The sequence below is a fragment of the Castor canadensis genome, chromosome 7 (assembly GCF_047511655.1).
Source record: "Castor canadensis chromosome 7, mCasCan1.hap1v2, whole genome shotgun sequence".
Lineage (NCBI taxonomy): Eukaryota > Metazoa > Chordata > Mammalia > Rodentia > Castoridae > Castor > Castor canadensis.
This window is the reverse complement of record NC_133392.1, coordinates 156,298,066-156,316,671: the sequence shown is the minus strand read 5'-3', so window position 1 is coordinate 156,316,671 and position 18,606 is coordinate 156,298,066. Positions and strand designations below refer to the sequence as shown.

The window sequence follows — 18,606 nt, the reverse complement described above, 5'->3', positions numbered from 1 at the left end:
AAAAAAAAAAAAGAGAAACAAAGTAGGAGAATAAATAGGGGTAAAAGAGCATGACAGTTGCTTCTGTTTACGGGCTGATTCCCAATTTTATAAACAAGTTAGTGGGTTAATATTCATAAGAGGGAGATAAAGAACCCTTGATCACCTTCTTTGGTGACTGTCACCTCAACACTCTCTAAAGGGAGAAAAGATAAACCCGTGTCAGTAATTCACGAGAAAGGAAGATGACACAATAAGGAAATAAGTCAAAGATGCACATATTACAAAGAAAGGCTTCACATGTAACTCAACAATACACTCAGCTACTAGCATTGCTACAGCACAATCCATCCTTAGTAACAAAATGTCACTTGGAATCCCACTTACCATGAACCACTGCACGATTTTAAAATTATACTAGCTAGGGGTGAAATACTGCGATTAGGGTTCCTAACACCTACAGGTGTCATTAGGATTCTCCCTTTAATGAACGATAAATGATAAATGATGATGATTGATAAATAAGCCTATGTGTTTTCATTTTTAAGCTAAGTTCTTTCAGCTATATTCTAGTAACATGCAACTCATCATTAGATTTAATGATACAAAAATTTGGAGCAAAAAGTTTTAACCCTTTGTTTTTAATGGTAACGGTGTTTTCTAATCTAAAGTACCCAACCAAGACAACAAATATAAACCCCTGTTAACTGAACTTGTGCTTCCATGTGAGTAGAAACCAGATCTCTGTAGTGGTGCTCCAGTGCATTCTTTTTGTCTGTAGAAGCGCTGTTCATTAAGTGGACATAAACCTGCTAGAGAGGAGAAGAGACAAGACCAGGTCGAGTACCCAACCTTCAGAGACATTCATGCAACCGCCTCTCCTCCACAGGTTAGCACTGCTTGAACACTACTGCTTTTTAAAGATTTTATGTATTTCCCCTGAATAATTCATTTTGCTTGCCTTTAAGGTTTTTAAAACGGCATTACATGATAGGCAGTGTTTTTTGTTTTTGTTTTGGCAGTACTGGGGTCTGAACTCAGAACGTCACACTTGCTTGGCAGGCACTCTACCACCTGAGCCATGCCCCAGACCAACAGGCAGTTTTTGTGACTTCCTTTTTCACGCCACCTCATGTGTATCCTTGCTAATGTATGCCACTATGGCTTATGCATTTTCACTACCTAGTGGTGAGAATCTGTGAGCTAAAGTCTGTAAAGTGCTTAAAACATTGCCCAGCATAAAGAAAACACTCAACAAACTTCACTGCTACTGCATCATTTTCCTTTGTGTGGATATATGTGCCATCGTTCTGTGTTTTCTGCTGTTTGTGAACAATGCTATGATAGGTATTTCTACCGGTGCTTCCTGATACACGAGCACAAGCCCTCTGTGGATCTGTGCTGCTCGCCATGGTACCCACTAGCCACGTAGGGGTGAAAGTTAAACTAAACTCACATTAACATGAAGTGATGTTAAACACACAGTTCCTCAGTCACATGGGCATGTGTGGCTGTGACTCTGGGTGCTGACGCTGACTCAGAACAGCCTGTTACTACAGCAGGTTCTACAGCACCCTTGCTCTGGATTGGGGCTCTGCAAGATGATGATTTCTGTCCCTGTTTTTAATGCTCACATGCCAAGAATGGTTTTAAAACGCCCTTTTAAAGGGCTCCATCAAGCCTTTTTTTTTGTTGTTGAGGCAGGGTCTCACTCTGAGCCCCAGACTGACCTCAAACTGGAGTGGCCTGGAATTGGAGCTCTTCCTGACTCAGCCTCAGCCTCCAGAGTGCTGGGATGACAGATGTGGGACACCACACCCGGCTGGATTTTACCTTTCTAAATAGCATTTCATAGCATGAGAAAATTACATTAAACTCAGTCTTCATAAATAGCAATGTACTAGACTACAGGCACGCTCACTGGTCAGGTATATCTGGCTGCTTTCACAGTGATGACAAGGGTTACATCACTGCAGAAGACACCCTGTGGATAGCAGAGCCTGCAACATTCCCTCTGGAGCCCTTTATGGATACAACTGCTGGGCACATGTGATACCAACCTCTTCCGGGAGATGCTCATTCCCTGTAATGACTACGCTTTGGGCACATGTTAGTACTGCATAAAACAATAACGGAATGCAGTTGCCCAGCTTTCATTCAGAGAAACCACTGTCTCAGTTTCTGACGTGGAGCTCATTTTTCTGAAGAGCACATGGCGAGGCAGCTGGCTCCTGACAGTGGCTGCTCTGTGCTTTGCTGACAAGGCCACTAGGCCTCTGGTAGGTGCACATCAAGACTCCTAGGAAGAAGCACCTAAGCACTGCCTTGATGTAGTGCTAAGCAAGAGTTAAAGACACCACTTGAGGAATGTGGGTTTGTCTGTTGTTGTTGTTGTTTTTATGAGATGAGGGTCTTTCTATGTTGTCCAGGCTGGCCTCAAACTCCTGTACTCAAGTGATACTCCTGCCTCAGCTTCTGGAGTAGCTAGGACTACAAGTGTATACTACCACACCTGGCAATAGGCATGGAAGTCTCTGCCGACTGTTGCAAACTCTCTGTATCTTTCTTTTGAGACATCAGGCTAGGGTGCAGGGAAAGGGCCCTGGAGTGTGGAGAATGTAACTTTAGATGGTGGGATTCAAGGAAGACTTCACTAGTGAGGAAATGTCTGAGTGGAGACCACAGGAAACTAGGGGAGCAAGTCAGGTAACTATCTGGGAGGAATTCAGACAAAGGACTGTGACAAGATGAGGAGACCTGTGCGGCTTAGCTGCTGAGCGAGGCGGAAAACAGGTGACGAGGTTCCAGAAGGACAAGTATCCTGAAGCTATACTGTGTCAGGCCTCTAGGAATCCTATAAGAACAGAGGAAACAGGTGTTTTATTTGCACCTGAGTGCCATGCTGAAAACAAGTCTATCAGAGGTCAAAGAGATGTGAAGGCCAGACCCAGGGAGAAAAATGGGCAGGTTTGGGAGGCATTTTAATAGCAAGGCCAAGACTGTTGAATTACAAGTGAGAAACTAAGCATGAAGTGGCCTTCTGACCTGCAAATGACAGGCGACGGAAGGTGTGGAGGGAGGAGTGGGAATTAGTGTTGCAACTCTGAGCACTTATCTATATACTACAGTGCGTCAAGGGGAAGATCTTGGAATAGTGTCTCAAAAGTAAAATGATCAAATATAAGAATATAAATTACTTGAAAACTCATTATGTATTTCCAGGCTGTTCTCTAAAAGACTGGATCTAATCCATTTATAAGAATGGCAGACACGTAACTATCTTTTCTGCAAGTCCCCACTGACTCATTGCTTCAGCTGCTACTGCAATGGGCTCCACCAACAGGATCAGGGCTCAAATCCACAGGTACTTAGTAAACAGCTAATCTGGCTGAGCCCTAGGGCTGTAATGATTCAGAAATCTCACCAGCTGGCAGCTGGATGTGGCAGGGGCAGCCTGGGCTTTGCCCTCCACACCCACAGCTCTGCTAGGCCTGCAAAGCCTTGGGCAAGGTGACCAGCTGGAGGCAGAAGGAGAAGCAAAGCCTGGGTCAGACCCTAATTTCTGGCTGATGGAGCCATTTATAGAACTGAGGCCCAGAGTCAGCACGTGGCCTGGGGGAAGGTGACATGCTCTGAGGTTTGTCTCATTTATTCCTAGCAATTTCTTGTCTGTGTGGGACTTTTTAAAGCAAATCCCAGACATTACATTGTTCCATCCATGAACCCTTCAGTGGGTATCTCTAACAAAGACTTTGTTTAACATAAGCACAATAACACTATCACAGCCAACAAAACTTAACAATTCCTTAGCTAGTCCCACAGCATCTTACAGTCTCTAAAATTTACACTCAACTTATAATCTTCCTCCACAAACCAGAGACCGATTTCTGTCACTAATACTCCACTCTCCCAGGAGCTAATTGTTTATACTTTAAAGCTGTCACTGACTCCTTTTCTCCCCTTCTCCCAACGATCGATGGATCCTGTGTTCATGTGCTCCATGGGCCAGAGAAAGGGACTTGGAAATTGGCAGAAATTAAGGCAGCTCAGAGAACAGGAAGCAGGGACCACAGCCAAGCCACCTGGACAGACGGAATGGAACCACAACTATTCTAGCATCTTTGTCACTCTGCTCAAATTCAAGGAGGGAGTTTCTGCTCAGCCTAGCTCAAAAAGGGAGGTGGGTAATGGACTGTGAACCCACTGCTCTGCACCCAATGACAAAGAGACCAGGAGCTGTTAAGAAAAGATGATGGAGCGGGGCAATGATAACCCTAGCTACTCAGGAGGCAGAGATCAGAAGGGTGCAGTTTGAAGCCAGTCTGGGCAGAGTTCTCAAGACCCCATCTCAACAGAAAAGGCTGGGCATGGTGGGGTGTACCTGCCACCCCAACTACTTCAGGAAGCATAAATAGGAGGACTGTAGTCCAAGGCAAACAGTGAGACCCTATCTCAAAAAAAAAAAAAAAACAGACAGACATCTATAGCAGGTGTCCTCTACAATGTCCCTTCTTCTCTAACCCACTTCTCTCTGTTCTATGTATCAGCTGGGGTCCAGGCTGTCCCTCAGTTTTGGTGACTTTTGGTTTCCTTGCTTGCTGCTTAAGGCGAGTTTCTGAGACTGGATCCCGTGTGGCTCTAATTGGCACAGTCTGTCAAGGTACCTTCTTTTCACTTTTGGTGCTGGGTATCAACTCCAGGGTCTTGCACAGGTGTTCTACCACAGACTCAACACCCTAGCCTTTTTAATTTTGGGGGGTTTTTTGAGACAGGGTCTCACTAAGCAGCCAAGGCTGACCTCAAACCAGCAATTCTCTAGTCTGTCTCCTGAGTGCTGGTATTACAGACATGCACCGTCAGCCTGGCTCTGTATTGCACCTAAATTTACAGTAGCGAAAGCCACATACATTCTCCGGGGTATGCTCCCACCACTTCCTCACTGATTACAGTAGCTCCTCAAATCCGAGTGTGCCAACAACTGTCTGAGAATCTTGTTTAAAATGTGGTTTAAAATATGGAGTAGCTCAAATGGTAGAGCACCTTACTTAGCAAGCATGAAGCCCAGAGTTCAAACCCCAGTCCCACCAAAAAAATAAATAAATAAGATGTGGTTTTTCTGACTTAGCAGTTCTGGAGACAGAGTCCAGTAACAGCTATTTTTAACACATGCTGCCAGATGGCCCCAGTGCAGACCATCTGCAGACCGGAAGAAACAGGCAGAAACAGGCAGAGTGTGGTCTTCAAACCCTGCAGGCTGGTCTGAAGACTGAAGCACAGGAACCTGTACTTACGCTGAGTTTCAGGGACCCAGTGTTGGAAAACCATGTGTATGATGACATCCCACCTGTTCAACTTGATTTTGGGAACAACATGTACTCAGTGAACTTCCAACCCTTCGCTCCTCCAGGCCCCAGGCCATACAAGCTAACTTAGTCACCTTCCACAAGGAAGCCCAGCCAGTCCCTGCCTGGCTCCTGCCTTTCCTGGCCTTTGCAATCTGTGCAAATTCCCCCATCCTTCATGGGGGCTCAAGCGCCTGCCTCCTTAACCCTCTCACCTCTGCCCCCCTCCCTGCCACTCAATTGTAAGCTTCCCAATGTCCCTGCTTAGCTCTCTGCCAATAGTGGCTTGCCTTTCCACCTACATCGGCAGTGGCTTTGAGAACAGAGACCAGCTCTGACGCTTTTTACATGCTCTAGAAGGTCTGCACGGTAACCTAGGACTTAATTACGTCACCAATTCCAACCCATCCTAGAAGGCTACTGGATCAAGATGAGTTCATTCAAATCCACAGCTGTTAACCCCTGATACTCACTGAGAACAGCTACTTGTGGATTCTCGCCTTTTGGTAGCAGGTTTACAGTTTAACCAGGTGAAATTTCTATTATTTTGTACTTTCAACATATAAAAATGGCAATTTCTCATGGGTCAACCTGACTTGTCCAGTTCACTGTCAGCCCAGCTGTGTATGCTTAAACAGCAAAGTGGACAGTGCTGTAGGGTTGTTAAGTAAAGGTCACAGTTAAGCCTTTCAAGCTGTCTTCCGGGGAGGACTCCCCCAAATGACCCAGAGTAGGGAGAAAAGTATAGGATCTTCTAAAGAGGCTCTAGTGGATGTCAATGAAAACAGAATTCCCTTCTTGCCTTTGGACTCTATTCATATCACAATTGTTCAATCAATCTTGTAGAAAAGCCACGTTCCACCTGGGAAGGCTAGAAAGGCTATGCTGGAATAGAGCCAGCACCATAGGAAAGCGCTTACAGGAGAGGGGTGAGTAAGCAGTGCCCAGGCCTCTGAGATGAATAGAACAGGTCACTGTCAAAGCAGTGACATGATGGTTTGTGTGCATGCTTCTCACCTTAACTCGCCATTAAAAATGTGAAGTATACCTTCTTACCCACATCTACTCAGGATTTTAACAGACTAAGGAAAAAAACAAAATAAGAAAGTGAACTATTTCAATTTCCTAAAATAGGGCTGGGGAGAGTGGCTCAAGTGACAGAGCACCTGCCTAGCAAGCGCAAGGCCCCGAATTCGAACCCCATTATTACAATAAATAAATTTCCTAAAATATTTCACACATATCAAGAGTTTATTCCCTTAATCACCCTAAGAAACTAATCTTGACTCTGTGTGTTCCACACAGTTTCTGAAAGTGTCAGTGATGAAACCCCACCACCACCACACATACAAGTGCTTTAGAGCTCTGACAAGCAAGCTTGCCATACACCCACACGCAACTTGTAAAGGGTTATGACTACGAGCCAGAATGTTCGGGACTCTGAAAGATAACATCCCAAGAGCCAATGCAGCAAACCTGGGTCTAGGCTGTCATCAGATGGCTGGCCCCAAAGGCAACTCTACCTTTCATGGGCTGTGTCACCTGGGCAAACTCACTCCAAAAATATGCAGGGGGCACCTATGGGTGTCAGGCACCAACCAAGGTGCTGGGGACAAGGTAGTCTCTTCTGCATGGTGGGCAGACATACTCCGAGCCTCTGTCCTCATTTGGGAAGACTGAGAGTGTTCAGCAAATGAGAATGCTGGAAAGAACCAGCAGAGGTAGCCACACTGTCAGCTCACTAATGTAAGCTACTTCCACTCACATCGTCTTCCTCCTCACACAGCTAAAGTAAACTAAGCATCATTAACAAAATCAACTGAAGCCAGTAAGTAAGGATCCAGATCTGGCCTCGGCCTTATGCAAAAATTATACTAAGAAACTGAGAAGATGGAAGACCATGAAGACTTTTGTAAAAAGACAAAAATATTTCTCATGTAATGTTAAGTAAAAATACCTATTTATGTATGTACATATTTATTTATTTATTTTTCTTTGTGGTACTGGGATTTGAGCTCAGGGCCTCATGCTTGCTAGGCAGGCGTTCTACTACTTGAGCCACTACTACTTGAGTGACTCCACCAGCTCTTTTTTGTGAAGGGTTTTTCGAGATAGGTTCTCATGAAGTATTTGCCTGGCTGGCTCTGAACCTCTCTGACTCCTGAGTAGCTGGGATTACAGGGGTGAGCCACTGGCACCCGGAGAAAATTCCTTATTACAAGATTTCTTTGTTAACAATACCAGAAGCAAACACAGCATGTAGTGCTATGTATCAGGCACTGTTTTACTGTTTTTTCTCCTCACCATGCTGGAGATGACATCCAGGGCCTTCTGTGTGGAAGCAAGCACTCTGCTGCTGAGCCATACCTCTAGCCTTGGGTGTTGTTTCAAGCTCTTCACATATACAAATAAGCTAACACCCCCTAAGGTCTGTGATATTACTGTACTTCTAGAGATAATGAAACTGGGGCAGAGAGGCTAAGCAATCTGCCCAAGGCCACACAGCCCATAAACGGCAGAACCAGGGTCAAGAAGCACCAGCTGGCTCTGACACCTACACTCCCGCTGTCCTCAGGGGCAGTGTTCTGTGACGTAGCTGGATGGGCGACAGGAGGGTGACAGGGTAGTGGGGGAGGTACTCCCCTCTATGTGCCATGCAGCTGCTCATATCTTGGGCAGAACAAGCACCATGCTTATCATGAACACATACCCAAGAAAAGCAAGGGCATCTGTGCACACACATGTGCACACAAGTGTTCACAGCAATATGACTCTTACTGCCAAAAAGTAGATCTCCAAACGCCCATCAATGATGGGTAGACAACAAGGTGTGGCACAGCCACACTGGAATGCTACCCAGCATCGAAAAGGACGGACAGATTGACAGATCCTACAACACAGATGCCAGGAAAAGAGGGTCACATCTTGAACTTAGGGAAAATACACAGCCCAGAAAATCCAGAGGCTGAGCGGAGGGAGACCAAGGGGTGGCTGCGGACTGGGGCAAGGGCTTCTTTATGGGGTGATGAAGATGTTCTGGAACAAAATGGTGGCTTGAACAGCTATGTGAATACAGTATTCCAAAAACCAGTGAACTGTACTTTCAAAAGAGTGACTTTTATGGCCTGTGAATTGTATGTCCAAAAAAAGGGGGGGAGAAATATAAAGTATATGTAAGAGTAAATGTTCCTCAAAAATCTCCAGAAGAAAAATAATGGCTTATGTCCCTTTATGGCAAGCACAACCGAGATGCCCTGGCGTGGGTCTAAATTGCTTTTCTGTGCAGTTTTTTGTTTTTTTTCTTAATCCCAGTACATAAACACCCGAGAATCCTAAAAAACAAAACTTTGTAAGAATTATTTGATTCATAACATATTAAACTTGATAACTATTATAACAAAATTAAACTTTTTTAGGAAAGGAAAAAATTGATCATTTTATTCCTTTGAGTTTTTCTTCAAGGTTAGCATGTGATGCTGCTTCACTTCCTACTTCCTTCGTAACCTCCTGAAGTTACAAATGCAGCTATGGCATCATGGGCTGGAACCCTGCCCTTGCAGCACGCTAGCCATGTGACCCAGAGCCAGCAACTGAACTGCCTGGGCCTCTGCTTCCTTTCTTAATGGAAAGAGCAGAACCCATACTCACCTGATAAGGTTCTGAAGGATTAAACACAAACTCACATTTGCAAAGCAACTGGAGTAATGCCTGGAACATTGTTATAAATGCTTTATGAGCAAATGTTCCACTAACAGCCTAATAGGACCAGGACCCACAAACACAGGACTGTATACAGCTGGTACTTCACAAAGAAAGGCCCGAGAGAGTAAATGCAGGACTCTTGATGGCAGTCATTTTTCTTTTTGTTTTGCTGTTGTTTCTTCTCTATTTTTGAGACAGGGTCTCACTACGTAGCTCAAGTTGGCTCAAATTCATGCTCGCCCTGCCTCAGCCTCCCAAGTTCTGGGACCACAGGCATGTGCCACCACACCTGGCTTGCAGTCTGTTCTTAAAATACATGAAATGTACATAAATCCACTCAAAAATACATGCGAGACAACCCCATTAAACCTATCGATACAGACTATGTGTCACACTCATAAGAAAGCACTCTATGTAATTACCAAAAAAGTATGGTACTCATGGTGTGTACGTATACATGTCTGCTACACACAGCACCCAAAAGTGCAGCGAGACAAGACTAAATGTGCACAGCTGAGAATGATTTTCAACCTGGGGTGAAAAACCAACAGCACAGCCTACTTGTCGAGTTCCCGTGTGTCCTGGCAGGGAGTACTTCCTCTACTGCACATCTCACTGGGTTTCCATCTGCAAACCACTTCTAATTCTGAAACTAATTGAGAAGCTCTGTCCTCACCACTGATCCCAAGTACAAGCAGTCCTCAGGGTATTTTTCTGAGATGGGACATGGCATATGAACAGAAAGCAGTAGGAATTTCCTTTTTAAATAGGGCTTCGGAAACAATACCATACCCATTTTCCTCAATTTACTCCAGGAAAATTACTGTATGACAGCTGTATGAGTTCATCCTAATGTTCTTATTTGTCCCTAGGCAAACAGAACACTCTTTAATAAAAGAAGTCTTGATCTGGGGAAAAAAGGAAACACGTGAAAACTGCTTTTTAAAAATTAACTTTGCGGGCTTGTGGAGTAGTTCAAGTGGTAGAGCGCCTGCCTAGCAAGAGTGAGGCTCAGAGTTCGAAACCCCAGTACCACACACACAAAGAACAATAGTAATGTTGTGCTGTCTCTTCTGACTTTGAGGCCAAGAAAGGGTGGAGTGGCACATCCCTCCACAAATTCAGGAGGTGACCATGACTACAGTGCCAGTAATCGTCAGCAACACAGAAAATTACATGACAAAAATCTGCAAAGCTTTCCACAAGATTTGTCTCTATAAAACTATAGGTTACAATCTTACAAAGTAACTCAAGTTAAAAACTTCTTAAAAGTAAATCTATACAAAAGTATTTCTTCATAAAAACTGCTCAACTTTTTCAGAGGTATTTGTAGGCAATGGAAATCTAGATGCAAGGAAGCTGAGGATCCCGGGCACCTGCTGTGGCACATGGGGACAGGTAAGGTAGAGCACTAAGGTCCTCCGATTCAGTTGTACCAAGTCTGCCCTGAACACAACCCTCAGGTAAACTGCACGCTAAACTGGTCTAGATGTCTGTGTAGCTGCATCAAGGCAGGTGTGTGATGATATAATTAAGTTAAATATTTTCAACTGCCAGAACAGGTTTTTGTCAGTTGTCCTGACTATTAAAAGAGAACGTGTTCCCCAGGAGCCACAAGCGACCCTTGGCTGTTCACTTTCCACAAGGCCCAGAGTAATCCCAACAGGTGTGTAAGATCTCCCTTCCAGCCCACACTCACCAAGAATGAGTAAAACAGGCTGTACCCACCGTACCTGCAAAATGCAGAGGTGCATCTTTATCCATGGCGATGAGGGGAGGGTCGAGCAGCACTGTATTGTCATTCTCAGTAACTATTCCATGATAGGTGGGCTCGAGCCAGGGCTTGTGCTTGTTAACTGCATTGAGGAAAAAAGAAACAGAGGTTAGAATTACTGTTTTAAACTCCATTGTCTTTGAAGATCTACACCTAGTTTGGGGGTTTGGTTTGGCCTTGCTGGGATGGAACCCAGGACCTCACACATGCTAGGCACTGCACCCCGATCTACACCCCAGCCCACATCTATTAGTAAAATAATGAAGCTCTCACAGGCTGGAAGGCAATGTTCAACTTTTGTTGCAAAGTTTGGTGTCAAAACCCAAATGGGATGAAATTTTAAATTCTACAGTAAGTGCTGTAGAAATTATCTGTGTCCATGAAGCAATTGGAAATAAGATTAAGTGGCTCTAGAAATGAAGAGAAAGAGGACAAGTGACTACAGGTAAGTTCAAATGACCTGTTTTTAGCCTATCACAGGAAGTTTACCAAGCCAGGTATAGTGGCTCAAACCTGTACTCCTAACCACTCTGGGGGTAGAGACTGGGAGGATTGTGGTTTGAAGTCAGCAGGGCAAAGTTAGTGAGACCCCCATCTCAACCAATAAGCTAGATATGGTGGTACATGTCTATTATCCCAGCTACTCAAGAAGCATAAATAGGATGACCCAGCCTGGCCTGGGCATAAAGCAAGACACTATTCAAAAAATAACCAAGGGCAAAAAGGGTTGGGGACATCGATCAAGCAGTAAAGCACCTGCCTAGCCAGTGTGAGGTCCAGAGTTCAATGCCCAATACCACCCAAAAAAAAAAAAAAAAAAAAGTTTTACTTCTTTGTTACTATCCTCATTTAAAAACTTGATTTATTTAAAATTAGTATTACAGGGATGGCATGTGACTCAGTGACACAATGCTTGCCTAGCTTTCATAAGGCCTGGGTTCGATCCCCAGCACTACAAAAAAATTAACGTTACAAAAAATGCAAAACAAAGATGGAAAATAAACAATGCTTATTAATATTAAATTAGGAATATAAAGTATTAAAATGAAACTAAATGCAAAACTTCTAAAAAAAAACCAAAAAACAAAAAACCTCACTGAAAACATGAGTGTTTAATAACAACATACTTTTACCAGGCACCAGTGACTCACTTCTGTAATCCTAGCTACTTGAGAGGCTTAGATCCAGAGGATCGCAATTCCAGGCCAATCCCAGCAAAAAAGTTTGTGAGACCCCATCTCAATGGGGGGAAAAGCTGGGCATGCCTAAAATAGTAGGATTGCAGTCCAGGCTCACCTGGGCAAAAAAAGCAAGACTCCCCCCCATCTCTAAAATAACCAGAGCAACAAGAGCTGGAGGTGAGGCTCCAGTGGTAGAGTGCCTGCCCAACAAATGTGAAGCCCTGACTTCAAAGCCCAGTTTGCCTCCCAACCCTCTCCCCAACCCCAAAAAAATCAGTGGAACTCAGGTCAGATTTTAGCTCCTCTCCTCATAAGCCACATGACCTTGTGCACAGCAATTGACCACTCCCCCCAGTCTCAGCTTCCTCCCTTATAAGCCAAAGCCTCCTCCTTCTAGGGCTAGCATGGATCACTGGAGAAACAGAATCTTCCCTTTCGACCAGCCCCTTGTCTACTTAGGCAAGAACCTCTTCTGGCCTCTGCTTATCTCACTTAGCAGACGAAATAAAAGTTTAGTTCTATGCACTCTGTTTCACCTGGCTTTGGCTCCCACAGACATTCTCCAGGTTCTGGCAAGAGCCCCCCCCCACCACCCACCCACCCAGCTGGCTGTGCCCAGCTCTCTGTGATCACCTGCCTACTGAGGGCTACATCTCCCAACTCACATTCCTTTTCCTTTCACTGTACATTCTAACCCCAGGAAGCGCCCCAATTAAGCTGATCTGAAAAGATGAGAAGGAATGCACACTTTATTTCTACTGGCTGGGTGAACTGCTCAGGTTCTCTTCTGAAGGAGCGATCCAGAGTTAACTTCAGGGCTGGACTGTAGTTCTTGGTAGAACACTTGCCTAACAGGTTGCAAGGCCCTGGGTTCAAACTCCACACTACAAAACACCCCTAATCACCACACACACACACACAAAAAAAACCCAGAAGTATCTTTACACAGTGTCACCACGTGATATTACAGTCAAACGCCACAGCAATAGTGTTTGAGAAGGCCAAAGATGTGACTGAGGTAGTTAGATTATATCACCCATAATGCAGTAATTGTGTAAGTGACTCTGTGATGTTCACACTGTTACAGAATCACCTGAGGGCGCACTGAGAACCCGTGTGACTGTGACTGTGTTTCTTGGCTGTTAGGTGACGAAAGGAAAGCCTGGGAGGGGGAACCTCTGATGGAGCAAGCACATGGATGCCTATTTGGAAGGAAAAGAAAACCAGAAAAAAGCTACCTTCTTGCTGATCAGTGACAGGCTTGAGAGATCAGGTAAGTATGCACACCACACCCAAACCTTCATAGTAAATCAAGACCCTTGGGGAGTTAAGTTTTTAATGGGCAGAGTTTTGTTTTTGCGAGATAAAAAAAGAGTTCTGGGGCTGGAGAAGGCGCTTACCACTAGTGAATTGTACACTCAAAGACTGGGAACAACAGGAAATTTTATATGTGTATGTTGCTACAACTTAAGAAAAGAATCCAGGACTGGGGGAGTGGCTCAAGTATAGAGCACTTTCCTAGCAATTCTGAGGCCTTGAGATAAACCCTGATACCGCCCAAAACAAACAAACCAAAAAGAAAATAATAATAATAATAATAATAAGGCCCTGGGTTCAATCCCCAGCAATGCCAAAATAAATCTATGGACAAATAATCCCAGGCGAAGAAATTTCACACACCCAGTAACCAACCTCCTGCTCGCCTTCTCACTCCTCCACACAGCAGTGGCTGGTGGGAATCCTTTATGACAGTTTATGTTTTTTTAAAACACAAACTTAAACCTTGTGGTCTCAGAACCTGCTTATAACAAAAAATTATGGAGGTTCCCTATGGCATTTATTTATGTTAGTCTGTTTCAGGTAATGAAAACAAAAAAACTTAGTATTTATTCATTCATTAAAAAAAAAAAACCCACATACCTTAGCATAAATAATGTTTTTATGGAATACCCTTGCTTTTTAAAGCAGTTTACCAGGAAGAGTGGCAGTGTCTTACACTTCTGCTGCCTGGCTTCACAGAAGACAGCTAGGTTCTCAACTCCACCTCCTGGAGCAATGCAATGTGTTGTCACCCACTGTGGAGCCTCTGGAAAACTCCACTGTATACTCAAGAAAGGATGTGTTCCCATGCTAGCAGAAGAGTTCTCTCCTCTAGCTCCCACGGTCTCGGGGTCACTGCCTCACTTTGGATCTGGCCAAGGCCTCTCCCCAGTCCTCTTCCTTCTCTTCAGCAGCTCATGGGCACCCCCTCAGGCCCCATCTGTCTATCTGACAGGCAGAAAGAGAACAGGACCCTGGAATCAACTGCCTGGACTTTGACCTCTGCCTCAAGTTTCTTTATCTGTAAAAGGAAGACAATGACAGCACCCGCCTCACAGGCACAGTGCTCAGAACTGCCTGGCACTCAATAGGCCTCAGGGTGCGGCTTGGCTAAGTCCCAGTACCCAGCACTGTGCTGAGCACGGAGGTCCTCAGAACCTACTCAGCGAAGGGATGGACACATAAGGAGCCTGCCTGGGCTGCACGCCCTCTCCAAGAGAAGACAACTCTGGAACTGGGAACTGGTTGGCGTGGGTTTGAGCTACTGGATGTTGTTTGTTTCTGACGAGTGGATATCCTGAACAAGGAAGCTGGAAAAGTCAAAGAGGTCAATAATTGTGGTTCAATTACAAGGGAAGTCAACATGAAATCTAACCCAGATTGCAGAGAAAATTCCAGATACCTCTGCCACACATCCCCTCCCTCCCACAAGCTGCTCCAAGGAAGGAGGTCTGATAAAAAGAGCTCAGGTGGGTCTGGCACAGCTGTACCCATGACAGCACCAGGATGGGAGGGCACAGAAGCAGGGATGGCTGGTGGCATTGTTTGCAAAATCCCCGCATGCAGGATGGCCCAGTCTTCAGTCCAAGAGGGTTGGTTCCATGAAACTAAGGGGAACTCCATTCTGCACCCGGCTGCACATTTCACCTGCCTGTGGACCTCAGCATCCTCCCTAGGTACCCTTGAAGTAATCATGACACATGTAGGCTGAGACTCACCTGGAGTGATCAAACAGGCCATTTTAAAGGACATATGTATGCTGAACATTCCACTGTTTGTCATCAGTCTCATTTTAAAAAGGTAAACAAGAGAAACTTATTTCTCCCAGATTTTGGAAGCTAAAAGTTTTGGGTCAGAGGGTCACACCTGGTCAAACTCTGGTAAGGACTCTCTTCCTGGCTGGTAGCTAACTGCTTCTCACAGTGTCCTCACATGGTAGAGAGCCCAAGATCTCATTTCAAAACACAAACTATTACTCTGACTTGCTATTCACAGCAGCATTTTATTTCAATCTATTTTCAGACTTTGAGATTTTATTAACAAAATTCCAAGTACAACAGTAATAAAACTGAGATTATCTCAATATGTGAGCCTGTAAAGCTCTTGGCTTAAACTAAATGAATCTATTGCCTTCATTTAACCCCAGAGGAGTGCAAAAAACCAGGCACAGAAAACCCAGAAAGGCCAGTGACAGAACACATGACCTGCCACCTTCAGGGGAAGGTTTACACTGAGAATGTTAACGCTTCAAGGGGAAATATAACCTCATAACTATGTTCACACATCTTTTACCCCCTCAGCATTCTCATTTTATAATTCAAAATTTCTAAACTGCTCCTTTAAGCTGGCAGTAGAATGAAGAGATGTGGCCAGTTGCAGAGACTGAACTTTTCAATATTTAATGAATGATATTTTTAATATTTTATCACATTCAATTTGCATTATAAAACATTTATAGAAACAAGTGACTGATGTTTCTATAATCATTCCCCCAAAATCATCAAGACAAGAGACTTAGACTCTTAGAAAGGAGTCACCAGTGTTGCAAGTCTACATGAAACTCATTGCACATTTTGAATGAGATTGCACTAATTTAAAATAATGGAACAACAGCTGGGTGCTGGTGGCTCAATGTCTGTAATCCTAGCTACTTGGGAGGCTGAGATCAGGAGGATGAAGGTCAGTCCAGGCAAACAGTTTGCAAGACCCCATTTCCAAAATAACCAGAGCAAAATGGACTAGAGGTATGGTTCAGGCAGTCTTGGAGTACCTGCTTTGCAAGGGTGAAGCCCTGAGTTAAACTCCATCCATCCCATCAAAAAAATTAATAATAAAATAAAACAACAGAGCAGCATGATAATCAGAACTTCTGTAAGCATAGGGATATCTGGGGGGACAGAGCTATTACTTTAGGAAATGACTAATTTTCTTGTAGTTATGGTAGATTTTAATCTTTCAAAATGGCCAGCTTTTTAAAATCCAGATTAAAAAAAATCCAATAGTCAACTTCAGAATACAATAGTCAAGTTATGCCTCCCCAGCACACTCCAACTCTTCAGGCTAAAAAAAGGCTGGTCCCTTGCCCAAGTCACATAAGCAAGAGACTCTGGCAGGTTGGTTCTAGAGCCTCCCTGCTTCCCTTGACACCAGTCAGGTGCCACAAAACCTTCCTTCTTATTTACTCATTTGTAAGTAGAAACTCAGTATTTCTGAGTAAGAATATGATGTGTCTCTTATTTTAGAACACTAAGGCTGATCACACCGGCCCTTAAATAACAACACCTGAAAGGCTGTAGACATTTCACCTGTAAATTCAACTTTTAACTCTGATCTACCAGAAGAACTTGCAATTATAGAATACCGCCACCAGGTGGCAACAGATGCCTCTGCACACGTTCCAAATCACTACGCTTGAATTTTTTTTTTTTTTAAATCCCCCTAATTACTTACTAAAGGAGTGTTAGCAGGCCCTGTGTTGAAGATAACATGCACAGTATCTTCAAGTAAATGTTTAAAACTCCTGTTGATTCTTTTTTTCCCTTGAGAACATTTGGAACAGTAGGTGATAAATTTGGGTCCTAAATGTCCCCCAAAGCCCATATGCTAAAGGCCAGCCTGTGGCTCTATTGGGAGGTGGTGGAACTAGCAGAAGTTAGGTCATGGGGATGTGCCCTTGAAGGGGATTTTGGGATGCTGGCTCCTTCCTGTCTATGTTTCCCAGCCACCATGAGGTGAGCCTCCACCATGCACACCTGTGCCACCACAGGCCCAGAAACAACAGAGCCAACCCACAACCTTCCCCCTTTAACCTGCTTCCCTCAGTGATGGAAAGCTAACAGTAGTATATTCATATAGTTCCAAAATGAAAAAACAAGAAGGTACATGCTATCAGCCACTCTGAGTTCCATCCCCAGTCCTAAATTCTTATTTTAGAATCAGACCACCGAGATCCTTCTAGTCAGCTTTCTGTCAAAGGTCCTTTTAACTTCTCATAGCCCTTGCCTCAGTGTATCCTGTGCATAAGGCAGGCTGCTGAGGGCTGGGCTCTCAGGAGCTTGAGTCAGGTCTGTCAGGGAGCACAAACCCATCAACATGCATCTGCATTCTAAATCAGCGTGGCAAGGAAGCATGGTGGAGGATCAGAGAGGGAAGCAAGTGTGGGGAACCTCACCAGTTAGGAGGTGGCTCTTCAGTCACACAGGGACCAATAGGCCAAGGCAGCCGCCATGTCAAACGTCCCACTCCCGTGCCAGAGGGAAGTAAGAGATCTCAGTAGAGCTGGGTCTCCCTCAGAGGGTGGGGGACAACTGCTGCTCAGAACTTACAGGCCAGAGGCAGTCAGAGGGTGAGGAAATGCGGTTCCACAAGGTGCTAGGGTGACCAAAGCACGCCTGTAGGGCTGACCAGAACTATGAGGACACTTCTGAGCGTGTCCTCAGAAGCATCACTGACATGTCCTGGGTGTGAGGGTAAAGGACGTAACGCACAACACTGGAAAAGTGTCTGCTCATTCCGGAGCAGGCAGCCACAAATGTCTGTCTCTACGACTGTAAGATGGGGTGGCTGGACCTGCAGTTTAGGAAAACACTGTGAGCACCTATTTCCTACGACACACTGATGTGATCTCTTAATTCTGCAGACAACAGCAGCTGTCAAGAGTCTTAAACTGTGACGGGGCAGAAAAGGCAGGAGGCTTAAAGTCAGACAGAACATGGCCCCATAGTGGGTTGATTATTTTCTTTTTTCCCTCAGTGCTGGGGATGGAACCCAGGGCCTGAACCCCCCAGCACTGGGGGAAGATTATATAACCACCTTGTACCTAGGTGGGCATCATACACCAGGAATGGCACCATCCTTCTCCTGTAGCCTTGTGAGGACTGAGTACATGAAGTCTCCCAGGAGCCTGTAACACAGCCAGCTGCAACAAGTTTTGTTTTGTGGAACTAGGGTTTGAACTCAGAGCTTGGCACTTGCAAAGCAGGAGCTCTACCTCTTAAGCCACACCTCCACTCCATTTTGCACTATTTTTGAGATGGGGTCTCGCGAACTATAAAGCCCCAGCTAGACTCAACCTGCAAATATCCTGATCTCAGCCTCCCAAGTAGCTAGGATTACAGGCTTGAGCTATCAGTGCCTAGCTCTCAATAAGTACTTCTTAATAAATCAACCACAAACAAAAGCCATGTTTTAGAAATAACTGTGAAGAGAGAAAGACCAAGACTGAGGGGACTCAGGGGCTCCAAGTCATCCCTATGACCACCTCTCAATTAGCATCTCCTAAACATGTAACTTACAGCTAAAGTGAATC

At 44.7% G+C, this 18,606-nt stretch overlaps 1 protein-coding gene across 8 annotated transcripts in view; it reads right to left on the bottom strand.

Moving 5' to 3' along the window:
• Window positions 1-18,606, bottom strand: part of LOC109698426 (beta-catenin-interacting protein 1) — a 134,116-nt gene that overhangs the window by 24,102 nt on the left and 91,408 nt on the right. For 5 of the 8 annotated variants that reach the window (XM_074081411.1, XM_074081413.1, XM_074081409.1 and 2 more), the window contains 2 exons: window positions 10,757-10,879; window positions 146-175 (listed from right to left, as the gene is read on the bottom strand). In XM_074081411.1, the coding sequence (XP_073937512.1) occupies window positions 146-175; window positions 10,757-10,879 (153 nt within the window). The remainder of the gene's footprint in view (window positions 1-145; window positions 176-10,756; window positions 10,880-18,606) is intronic. The other 3 variants (XM_074081412.1, XM_074081414.1, XM_074081416.1) reach the window with 1 other exon arrangement.